This window comes from Amphiprion ocellaris, chromosome 17, assembly GCF_022539595.1.
Source record: "Amphiprion ocellaris isolate individual 3 ecotype Okinawa chromosome 17, ASM2253959v1, whole genome shotgun sequence".
NCBI lineage: Eukaryota > Metazoa > Chordata > Actinopteri > Pomacentridae > Amphiprion > Amphiprion ocellaris.
In genome coordinates this window covers 19,914,745-19,928,063 of record NC_072782.1, presented here as the reverse complement: position 1 = coordinate 19,928,063, position 13,319 = coordinate 19,914,745, and the positions used below count along the sequence as shown (strand labels likewise).

General features: G+C 39.6%; 1 protein-coding gene across 1 annotated transcript in view; it reads right to left on the bottom strand.

The window, feature by feature from the left end:
* Positions 1 to 13,319, bottom strand: part of zswim6 (zinc finger, SWIM-type containing 6) — a 64,832-nt gene that overhangs the window by 27,018 nt on the left and 24,495 nt on the right. Inside the window, exons 2-3 of the mRNA XM_023266068.3 lie at positions 5,494 to 5,850; positions 140 to 288 (exon numbers count right to left, since the gene is read on the bottom strand). Of these exons, the coding sequence (XP_023121836.2) occupies positions 140 to 288; positions 5,494 to 5,850 (506 nt within the window). The remainder of the gene's footprint in view (positions 1 to 139; positions 289 to 5,493; positions 5,851 to 13,319) is intronic.

Here is a 13,319-nt window from a genome sequence, read left to right as displayed (position 1 = left end):
GGAGTCGTATGAATGTAAACAGTTAAGGTTGGTTGGTCGAGGCTGGTTGGACCAACAGTGCATAGCACTTTGGTACTGTATCAGACAAGCAAAAACACAGTGTTGCATGTGATAAAGTTTGAAGTCTGGGGGTTGGTACCTTGCTGAACAGTAAGTTGAGCTGCTTTCCCGAGCCATGGTACCCGCCCTGGGAGAGAAAGAGCTTGACCTGTTCTTGGACTTGCTCCTCGTCCAGATGCCAACAGTTTTCATCGTCTACACTCGCCCCTGCCGTGGGATCTGGAGCTCCTGCAGCGATAAACGGAAATCAGTCAGCAACTCTTTATGGCAGCTACAAGTCATCAAACTAATCAGATCCTCAGTTTACTGGTTTTTGCTACCTTCAGCGATAGAAGAAGTACTCAGATGCAATAACAAAAATATAAAGGTCATGTTACTTTAGTAAAAACACCTAAATATTTGCATCAAAATACACTTACAGTACAAAAAGTTAAAATTCATTATGTAGAAATGCCCATTTCAAAGTAACAAACATTTTATTATATACCACATGATATTTATTTAATTATTTAGTGTTGCAACTAAGGGCAAAAGCTTGCTTCATTATTAATTACTAGAATCAAATATGTCTTGATTGATCTCAGAAAATAATGATCGATCATAATGTATTTAAACATTACATCTTACACAATACATTAATCTAAAAAGCATGACAAATGTAGTGAAAACTTCAGTATTTGCCTGTGAAATATACACACGTGGACGAAATTGTTGGTACCCCTCGGTTAATGAAAGAAAAACCCACAGTGCTCACAGAAATAATTTTAACCTGACAAAAGTAATAATAAATAAAAATTCTATGAAAATTATCAACGAAAATCAGACATTGCTTCTGAACTGTGGTTCAACAGAATTATTTTAAAAAATAAACTTATGAAACAGGCCTGGACAAAAATGATGGTACCCCTAGAAAAGACTGAAAATAATGTGACCATAGGGACATGTTCAATCAAGGTGTGTCCTCTAATTAGCATCACAGGTGTCTACAAACTTGTAGTCAGTCAGTTGGCCTATTTATAGAGTTACAAGTAGTCATTGTGCTGTTTGGTGACATGGTGTGTACCACACTAAACATGGACCAGAGGAAGCGAAGGAGAGAGTTGTCTCAGGAGATTAGAAAGAACATTATAGACAAGCATGTTAAAGGTAAAGGCTATAAGTCCATCTCCAAGCAGCTTGATGTTCCTGTGACTACAGTTGCACATATTATTCAGAAATTTAAGATCCATGGGACTGTAGCCAACCTTCCTGGACGTGGCCGCAGGAGGAAAATTGATGACAAATGGCAGAGACGGACAATACGAATGGTAACAAAAGAGCCCAGAACAACCTCTACAGACATTAAAGGTGAACTCCAAGGTCAAAGTACATCAGTGTCAGATCGCACCATCTGTGGTTGTTTGAGCCAAAGTGGACTTCATGGGAGACGACCAAGGAGGACACCATTGTTGAAAACATATCATAAAAAAGCCAGATTGGAATTTGCCAAAATGCATGTTGACAAGCCACAAAGCTTCTGGGAGAATGTCCTATGGACGGACGAGACAAAACTGGAACTTTTTGGCAAGGCACATCAGCTCTATGTTGACAGACCCAAAAATGAAGCATATCAAGAAAAGAACACTGTCCCTACTGTGAAACATGGAGGAGGCCCTGTTATGTTCTGGGGCTGCTTTGCTGCATCTGGCACAGGGTGTCTTGAATCTGTGCAGGGAACAATGAAATCTCATCACTATTAAGATATTCTAGAGAGAAATGTGCTGCCCAGTGTCAGAAAGCTTGGTCCCAGTCACAGGTCATGGGTCTTGCAACAGGATAATGACCTAAAACACACAGAAAAAAACACCCAAGAATGGCTAAGAGGAAAACATTGGACTATTCTGAAGTGGCCTTCTATGTGCCCTGATCTAAATCCTCTTGAACATCTGTGGAAGGAGCTGAAACATGCCATCTGCAGAAGGAACCCTTCAAACCTGAGACAACTGGAGCAGTCTGCTCATGAGGAGTGGGCCAAAATACCTGCTGAGAGGTGCAGAAGTCTCATTGACCGTTACAGAAATCGTTTGATTGCAGCGATTGCCTCAAAAGGTTGTGCAACAAAATATTAAGTTAAGGGTACCATCATTTTTGTCCGGGCCTGTTTCATGAATTTATTTTTTTAAATAATTCTGTTAAATCACGGTTCAAAAGCAATGTCTGATTTTCATTGGTTAATTTTCATAGAATTTTTATTTATTATTACTTTTGTCAGATTCAAATTATTTCTGTGACTATTGTGGGTTTTTCTTTCATTAACCGAAGGGTACCAACAATTTTGTCCACGTGTGTAGTAAAGTGAGGTATTAATTATAAGAAATACTAATAATTGTACTTGAATGTAAAAATATGTTCAGTTACTTTCCACACTGACTATTTAAACTGTATTAAAATAACATCAATTTCAATATAAGTAAGTGTCTTTTCACGGAGGAACACAGCACAAGTATGCCTGTGTCAGCATGTACAGCCTTTCTGGCCATACTTAAACACTGATCAATAGTCTGCAACAATAACCAGCCTACATGAGCAGAGAAAACATCCTACATTTTTAGCACTTTACATACTGTAGGTCTCCAGAGATGATTAATCCTTCAGATTCAAGAAAATAGGTTCTTCCATTTTCCAATGTGCACAAAAGCACTAAGAGAGACTAATCCGAAGAGTTACAACCACAAAGAGGCTGCAAAGCAAATCCACAGTCACATAATACTAACATGTACAGTAATTGAACTACAGAATGAGATTAAGGTCAAGAAAGCTGTGTGCATGTAAACAAAGTGGAATATCAATGTACTAGAAGAAACAGCAAACTGTGAGACCACCATAAAAATAGAAAGTGCCACAAAATGAAAATAACAACACAACGTGGCATGATACACACACACACACGCACACACGCACACACACACACACACACACACACACACACACACACACACACACACACACACACACACACACACACACACACACACACACACACACACACACACACACAAAAGACCACAGATTGTAGTGCCTGCAATTTGTTAAAAAACAGATGGCCAAAAAGTCAAGTGTAAACAGCAGTTTGTATAGCACAGCTATCAGCATGGCAGATAAAACCCGCAGGCTAATTTGTCTCGATTATACTCCTCAATAGTTCTTGTGCTGGAATCACCAGTTATTAATGTTCTACTTTCAGAAATCATAAGAATATGGACATGCTGGGCTGCTCTGGGTCTGTTTTTGTCCTTTCAGTGTAAAATAACCAGATTCAAATGATTTAATATGATGCAAATACTAGCTTTTATTGTTGATTTTGAATTCATTTAGGTCAATAAGGCTAGCAGACAGAGTGCACTCTGTGCATTGTGGATCATTTAATTCATCTAGAGAAGTTGAAGAGTAGATGACATTTCAGCCAAGCAGGATTTTCTTTGGTTGACTGCAGTCCTAGTTCACTAACCACAAAAATAACTAGCATGTACGTCAGAGCTGAACTACTCATCAATTAAAGAAAATAAGTCAACAATGTTTCAAAAACTGACTAACTGTTTCATATTTCAAAAAATACCAACATTCAGGTTCCAGGTGTTCAAATACAATAATTTGGTGCTTTCCTTTATTATGTTAAAATACTAGTTTTAGATGGCAGGTCCAACAATTCTAATCTAGACTGTGCACATTTTTCTCACATTTTAAAGATAAAGGTTGTAGCTCCAATGTACTGTAATCTGTGTCACTTAGCACAACAATAAATCATCTGAGAAAACCACTAAACTGAAAAAACTAAAATTACAATTCTGTTAACCACTCCGTACGTGTTTGAACACTACCATCTACAACCAGTTAATGTGTGACATAAGAAGCTCATTCACCTAAACAGTCTGTATTGTACCAGTGCAAGTTTTCCAAAATGTACTAATGTAAAAGCTACAGATGTAAACAATAAGTCACTTGTAGGTACAGCCATCGCTTGTAAGTCGTTTACAGCTGAGTGCCTCGTGATTATCATAACATTTGTACTTCTGCATATGAACACGTAATTTGGTACAGTTGTGAATGAGAAGTGTAGGAAGTTGGTTTTTAGTCTTCAGGATATAAAATACTGCAAATTATGGTACACAAATAGTACTTTGTAGAGTTCATGTGTGTTTTTTGTGGTCTGAACAACCAGAACATCATACCTTTAATTACAATACATCCGCAAGTGTCCTCACAAACTTCTCCAAATGAAATGTGTGAGTGTGGGCTTGTATTGCTCTTTCTGTGAGGACCAATGCTAGTTGTAAAACACTGCAGAGAGGACATTTCTGTACAACTGAAAAGTGCTGATTGAAGGTTAAAACCTGGATTTAAGTTTAGATTACGGTCAGGGGTTAGGGATTCTTTTCTATTAGTGAGAGGCCTCACACATATGGAAGGATGAACAAAACTGTGTGTGTGTAAGCAAAATGTTTCCCCCCTTAAACAGCTTGTTTTTCTTGAGTCATCTCCGAGGACGTCAACCTCCAGCTGGACATCCAGTGGTGCGAGACGGAGGAAATCTAACGCAGGTACCTATATGTCCTTGTATGTGTGTGTTGCATGTTAAAGAGCCCAGATTCCGCACTTTTAGATGTTTAGAATTGTGTTTTTGGTGTCTCCTCGAATGAGTTTAGATGCTTTAATTTCCAAAAGACCCATTACATTCATCATGAATAGAATCTGTGCATTATCAATATTTTTTAGAAAAAAAACCAACCCTCGGCCAATATAGTTGTGTTCCACATTTAGGAATTTAATACCTATATTTTCTATATGTAGAAGGATCTGTACATTTCCTGTTCATATTTAGTTTTTCTTGATGTTCTCTGTGTTTTTACACTGTCCACAGTTTCCCCACCCTGGGATCAGTAAGGGAGTATCTTATCTTATCCTAGCACCTTCTCTCAGCCTCTATCTAAAATACTCTGTGCACCTTTGTCTTTAAGGACCCTTCTCCTGAAAAGTCCAGTGTGATTTAATTGGTCAGTCCAAAGCCAGGTAACATTGATTACTAACACCAGATATCTGCATATAGAGATTTAGCACGAGCAGAAATGGCTTGGTGAGGAAAAAGACTGTAAGGAAGTTTTTCATTCTTAGAGAGCCAAAATTGCTTCTAGGCAGGAGCTATGTAAATATGTGACATAGATAAGTAAAAGGAGGAAAAGACTGGACTTGAGACAAGGTGTGTTAGGCAGGTAAGGAGCAGTGTTTTCTGTGGGAGAGAATAACTCCCTTTGCCATGGACTTTAGAAGTTTGCAGACCTTTAATATGCACAAAATAGTTCCAATGTAACACGCTGCAGAATATGAGCTCTTAAAAGTTCAACCTGTTTCTGTCCTGAAATCACTAACAACAGCTGTTACTGCAGCGCTGCAACTCACCATGAACCTGGTTGATCTCGGAGTTCTGCGATAGTATTTCATCCGCTAGCTTCTGTGCCGTCGGCAGCACCTCAGTGTGATGCACTGTGATCAGATACTGAACAAACTTCTGCAGCTGATCTCTGTTCATTTGGAAAAGAGTCTCTGAGATGGGCAGGCGCAGTCTGACCTGTTCGGGCTTCCGTACTCGGTACAGTGAGAGTGCCACGACGTGGGCGCAGTAAAAAATGTCCTTGTTGCCGCAGCTGCAAGTTACTGCGGTGATTTTGCAGCGGTCAAAGCTGACGCTCACGTTGGAGAGCAGCTCCGGTTCGGAGGATGTGGCAGGTTCTCTTACTGTGCCGCTCAGGTGAAAACCTGCACAGAAACAAAGAAAATATCCCTTTACCATCTCATTTTAATTACAATATAGACCACATAAATTGAAAAAAAATTACCACGATTAACCTCATTTCAGTCAAATGTTTCCAGGGATTGAAAACATAAGTAGTTTTGCGGCCACTTAAAACAAGTTGCAAACTCATCACTAACATATAATAATTTAATAAGGTGTCAGCAAAAAGTTCCTTAATAATAATAATAATAATAATAATAATAATAATAATAATAATAATAATAATAATAATAATAATAATAATAATAATAATAATAATAATAACAATAATAATAATAATGGATTAGATTTATATAGCACTTTTCTATTAAGGCATACTCAAAGCGCGTACAATGGATCCATTATTCATTCACTCACACATTCTCACTCTGGTGGTGGTAAACTAGATTTGTAGCCACAGCTGCCCTGGGGCAGACTGACGGAAGCGTGGCTGCCAATCTGCGCCTACGGCCCCTCCGACCACCACCACCAACATTCACACGCATTCAGACACCCGTGTGAGCAGCTGCACTGGAGGCAAGGTGGGTAAAGTGTCTTGCCCAAGGACACAACAGCACATGACTAGGACAGAGCGGGAATCGAACTGCCGACCCTTCGATCATTGGACGACCTGCTCTACCACCTGAGCCACAGCCGCCCCGTAATAATGCTTTACGAAGTTATGTAGCAACATTATCATCATTTTGAGTCAAGTTTCTGTTGAGTATTCACTCTCGTTTAGTTTTTGGCTTCTACTGACTATTGGAAAATGTGGCTCTTTAACTGCTAAACATTCCACTGCTAAACCAGGAAAGCAGCTCAGTACAGCAAAGTAACAATATTCAAATCACATCAACACTCCTCATGTCTCAAAACAGCCTCCCTTGAGATAAATACAGGGGTACCACAAGGGCATGCACTGGGTCCTTTATTATCTCCTTTATTCAACGGTAAAATTTTTGGTTGGAAGACGCTAAATGGATCTGTAAACCTAAGGGGAGCTGCAGATTCAGATGATAATTCAACAGGATTCAACAATATAAACCACTGCGGTTACTGTAGTTTTTAACTTTGCATCTTTTTCTGCCTGAATCTGTCCTCCCTCTATGGCTGAACCTTAATTTTACTCAGTCAGTAAAGTGTTGCCCGAATGAAAAACAGTAACAGAAAGACACAAAAGAGTGAAAAGGCAGACAGACTAGTGCAAAGACCTAATATTCTCATTTCCTCTTCATTTCCCTTCTACAACACCTCCAGCCTATACCTTACCCTGATCACCTCCTCCCTCTGATGGGATCATTTCACTGCCGGCACAGAGGCCTGCTATTATACTGTGAACCTGTGGCCCTCTAAAAGCAAAAACCTATGGCCACGTTTGGAATAAACACAGACAAACTCATTTTAAGGTGGATGTGACTTTAAACTTAATTCTCTGTGCTTTAGGTTATTTGGGTTTCTGGTAGGAAAAAAAACCTTGATGGAAATGCTTTGTAATTTGAAGAAGAGGGTATACCACACATGACCATGCTGTCATTTCCCTTAACAAAAAAAAACCCCATGACAAGTACAGATTTGAAAACACAGCGGCCGCAAGTGGGAGTGAGGTTTAAATATTGTGTCAAGTTTAGAGAGACACAGCAGATGGGCATGCTTTGGCAAAAGATGCCGATACAGCAAGTACTTCATGAGCAAAATTCTTCTGTAATTGGAAGAAACAGACTATCTGACCGGGTTATTGGGTTAACAGTGATAACAGATGGTTTCAGAAGCTTAGTCAGAGCTCAGCAGATACAAACAGTAAGAGTTTATCATCTACAGTTAGCTGTATGGATGTCTGTACTATTATAGTTTGACCACAAGGAGCACCTACTGATTTATTTTGACACATACAGCTCAGTTTTTGCCCAACAAAGACACACAGTTGTCTATTAGGTCCAGAATCGAAGGAGCATGATGTACTTCTTGCATCATGTTGTCATGCAAGCTGAAAAATATGTAGCATGGCCAACTGAGAGGCTGATATGCCACAATGCCAAATAGTGACAAATGACAGACAGCATTATTAGACGGTCGCCTTAGCCAAAGAAAATGGAAAATGCGTCAAAGAGGCGACCTTCTGTAAAATCCTGTCTGTGGGGAAGTTTAAATAATTGTCTGAGAGCAGACAGAAACAGATTTACATCATATCTCCTTAGAAATGAGATGAGAGCAGTTCATATATTAAAGCAAGGCTGTGTATAACAGCTGATGTGACCATTAAAAGTTGATGTTAAAGTTTGTGTACTAAATATAAACTACAGGGAGCAACTGGTCAGATCAGTTTAACATAAAGACTGGAAACAAGAGGAATAGCACCTCCAACATTAACAGGGTTTTATTGGTCAGACCATTTCATGGCCTGGTACCAGCTGAAAGGTGACCAGAAAGAGGGCCAAACTGAGAAACGGTCTAGAGACACAAAGCGTAAATTACGTTTATATATTAGTTTTCTACAGATTAAACTAATAAGAAGTAATGTGAATTAGTGAGCTATAGAGATGATGTAGGTGGATTTTGTCTTAGCATTGGAATGTACCAGGTTCAAGATTTGTTCCCACTGTGTAATTCACTGCGCCACATATAATCGAGGGCAAATTTTGAGACTACTGCAGATAATGAGAATGTTTCCATTGAAGGCGTATAACTCTTTATGTCCAAACGTTAAAATCAAGAATTTGTTCCCTTTGGAAACAACACTAAATTTCAATGGCCCTTGAGTGCGAAAAAAAGGTGACTAACCCATCAAAATTGGCAGCTGGTGTCACATGTGGCATGACGTCAGTGACACTGCACTTGTGGGGGTTTAGCTAGCAATGGGCCACCATGACAAAGACCTTTATGGTGGCTAATGATGTCTGGCCAGAAATCGCGTGCTCAGACTGTGTTGCTTCCATAGTCGAATGGCTAAGACAATGTAACCACTTCTGTGGTGAATGTCACATCTCAGCTCAGCAGTAATGTATAGAATAATACTAGGGCTGGACCCGAATAACCGAATATTCGGTCAAGACGGTGGTATCTGAATATTTATTTAGAGATCCAAATATTCGGAGCCCCACCCCAGCATATTTGGCATTAATCAGGGCTGAATATCTGGAGAGCAGAAACTGCTATTCGGGCCAGCCCTAAATAATACCCACAGTATTTAAATGATTAAGGAACTACGGATTGACAACGCTGCCTACCACTGATTAAGACAATAGTCTCAAATTTGCATCATTAGTACTTGAATATTAGGGGTTATTGATTTGTTTCTTTGTGCCATAACAAGTAATCAAAGTGTGTAAAATGTTTTGGAAGATGTGGTCAATATGTTTTTTTTGGAGAAGATAAAAATTAATTGTCAGGTTTAATATCTGTAGTTAACATGAGCCTCAAGGACTAGGATGTTTAGCTTGGTAACCGTATGGGATCACTGTGCATTCTGATTTTAACTCTTAAATGTCAGCCATGTTTGACATTAATCAGGGTGGACCTGATGAGTCTGTAAGGAGTTTGGGAGGTTTCAGACTGGATCTTGAAACATGTCACATTACCCAGTACTTTTAGTCCAATATTAGCTCAGACAAAGATCTTAGACCAGATTTCTCCTCTGACTGCTGGGTGGGGTAAAACTGGGTTCAATCAACAGAGCATAGGGTTAAAAACTCCCTTAGTCTGAGCCTGGCATTAGTAAGACTGTAGCAGCAAAACCAATGTGTGCTGATCTGACACAGGGTGTGTCTTAATTCTTATGAATCCAGCTTTTGTCCACATGTCTTACAGCATGCATGTCATACCAATCTGTGGAGTTTCAAATCAATGCAACAAAGTTTTCAAAAACACCTCCTACATCTGATGACATTGCAGGTGTTGCAGTGTAATTTTTATGACTCATCAGATTCTGTGACACCAGAATCAAAACCGTATGAACAAATAATGCATTAGTACTGTGTGGACAGCACAAACACACAATCTACTATCATGGCTACATCTATAGTATTTCGACTTACAATATTTTCATTGCAGTTGCTCACAAAAAGCTGTCAACAAAGAACATGTGACTGTAGTGACAACTTCTTCTGAAGCAGTGTCAAAATCTAATGAGCCAGAGAATATAACCAGAATTTACACTCAGCTGCCATTTAATTAGGCACACTTAGCAAAAACACATGCAGTCTAATACAACAGTCCTGCAGCGAATCCCTCCTTCATGAGGTAAAGTCACTGTTCTTTACAAAGCACAGCAGTTGTTGAGCCAGAGTTCTTTCCAACAGAGAATTACTTTGTGGATTGGAATTTACCTAACAAGTTTAAATATTAAGGATGAGATACTACAGAATTACATAAAATACAAATTTACTTGATTAATTTTAAAATTAAGGTTAAAAGCCTGCATTATATATAATACAAATTAAACTGACTAACTTAACTTTTGAAGATTATCAGGTTCATATTGTATTGATTCAGTGACTTATTGCAGGCCTGTTGTATTTAGCTAGGTACCTGATACTTTCATGTTCCATAAGTCTCACAAACAGCTAAATGTATGAAAAAAGACACATAGGTGTGTGCTGCGCACACTGGAACATTAGCTGGGAGGTTTGATTCCCACTTTGCTCAAATGTTCTCATGCATGTGACACACAGCACATCGCTGACACATATCACCCTGCTGGGTGGAGGAAGGCCGTAAACAAAGTAGGTGTTTGTCTGCAGATGTGGTGAAGCTGTGTGATACAGACCTGAGAAAAAACAAAAGAGGTGGAACAAGACAATAACTGAGAGTGATACTTGTATGGAAACAGAGAAAACACTGTTTCAGTTCTTACTGCTGCTTTTGCACCTGAGCAGATACACTGGACCGCACATCGCACAACCACCGCTCCACATTCCGTCTTTTATGTACACAGAGACGAATGCTCGGTGCTCTCCGTTACGCTGTCCTGCCCCAGTCATGCCTGGCCCGCAGCTGAACCGCTGACGTAACAGAGAGAGAGAGAGAGTGACTCGAGAGGCGGGAGGAGGAGGAGGCTGCTGTGCTGCTGGAAAAATCGGTATGCCCTCAGCTGAGAGTGTGAGCACATGCAGGAGTGTAGGCTTGGCGGCGAGCCAAAGCCCTGAGCTCAGCATTCTGTAATGCACTTCCTCTCTCTGTGTGTCTGCTCTTCACAGCTTGCATAATACAGCTCTGTGCACTGCATAGCAACCAAACTTAACTCATTCACTCCCAACACAGTCAATATCAGTCTGGAGTGTTGTAGCACGACAAACCACGCTTCCACCTGATGGCAGGAAATCGTTCCAGACACTAAAGTCTCCTTCAGCCCTTTTTTTCCCTCTGCATAGATTAGGCAAGCTGGCCAACTGACTTTGTCATTTCTGTGTCATGTTGACATTTTCTCATTGTGGACCACGTCTGCACGAATTCTTCCTTGCTGGACTTGATCATCACAACAGGAAGCAGAGAATTAATAAGCTGAGGATGCACTTCCAGAAAAGTCCCCTCAACTTTTAGCATCAGGGGATAATGTCCAGGAACTTTCCGAGCACTTCTTCATTATTGGCTAAACATTTTTAAAAAGTAGAGGCCATTGTAGCTATAATTTTTGCACACAAACTTACAAATAATGAAAGTCACATTCAGGGGAAATTGGAAGATTTTTGTGCTCTGATAAGACTGCCAATAGCAATAATCCAGTTGGTATTATGGGGTGGAAATTCAACAAGTATCAAGTGGTAGAGAAACAAATGAATACCTCTGGACAGAATTTTACAAATGAAAATGGAATGCAAAGACTTGTGAGTTGGGATTTTAGCCTTGATTTAAAGTGACAGGCTTTGTGTCCAGGCATCCATATGCACCACTAATCACATGATCATGAGCTCAACTAAAACTGAATTGTGATTTAGTTTGTGGATTATAATTCTTAGTCAAAAAATCATCATCACACCATCTTTTAGCCAGATTGTCCACCGCCATTTCTAAAGAACCGAAGTTTCTTTTAGAACCTATTTAAATGTGTTTTCACTGCAGTCTATAATCCTGCAAAGGTCAAGCAAACTAGTCAGCTGATATTTTAGAAAACTGTTTCTGTCCTTTGGACATAACGCCAAAAATGATGATGACTTCAACAGAATTAGGATCATAAAGATTTGCTAATATCCTATATGGCTGTAAATTGTATTGTGGCATCTTTGTAAAAAAATGATAGTGTGTTGAGAGAAGCTGGAATACTAAAATATCAAATACTGAAATTCTGCATGTTTAATAGCAGAAATGCGCACTACTATGTGAAGTGTGAGATCCGAGCTGTATTTGGTTGTTTTCTGTATTCTTCTATATTCTGCGTGTGTTGTCAGATTGATGAAGATGTTTGCGTGGTTTTATCACGTTTAAGTGCATTGACCTTCAGGACAACTATATCTACAGCATTTTTTAAGGAAGCTGAACTCAATTCACTTTGCAACTAGGCCTGCTGATACCCTGGATACACTCGAAGGTTTAACACTTCACTCCCAGTTAAGCCCAAGATAGTTGACTTAAGCCGTCTCTATAGGATTCAGTGGGGAGGGGAAATAGGGGTGTTTTTGTAGTTGTCAGCCTGTAAGAGCAGCAGCTTCAGCTCCCTACAAAGTTGGGAGCTGAGACCTACATGTCAGAAGCCGTGTGCAGCGTCGCCCACTAAAATTGTGCCCAAAGGGGGGGTCAGCTTAGCTATGTGGCCGCAGGACTCCAACACTCCCCCTCACCTCCATTACATACAAGCGTACACACTGGTCAGCTCAGCCTCCAAAGCTGACCAGTCGGGCATAAGAGAGAGCTTCTCAGTAAGGGTGTGTTTTGTGTGTGTGCACTGTGTGTGGATTCCTGGTGACAACAGGGAACCTAATCTTGCAGCCGTGGAGATGCAGAGGTGTCTCTGGGGCTGCAGAAAGGAGCAGTAAACAACCAATCAATATTCACAACAGGGTGATCACCGTCTGTCTTTAATGACTGGTTTCAGGTCTGATAAACTAGTTTATAATGTAGTTGCTAATGCTAACTGATTCTGTGATGCTAGCATACTTCTGAACATTGACTGCACCATCCATCGCCATGGTAACTGATATAATAATGAAAGGTAAGGGAGCATAACTGACCTACAATGAATTCATGGTGATCTTTAATTTTTTTTTTTTCAAACACTGAATAAAATTGTTCAGGATTTTTGTTTATTTTACATGAAAACAAATTTCCTACAAACAAATATTAAAACTTAAACCACAAGTAAGAGAATTAAATATCACATTCTGAATTATACAAAGAGATACAATTCAAGATGAATGTTAATCTAATTGGTTCATTGAAAATATTATCACTTAAATGCCCAATGATTCAAAACTGTATCACCTTACAGCAATTACATTATTTATAATCTGAACTGTGGGGTATT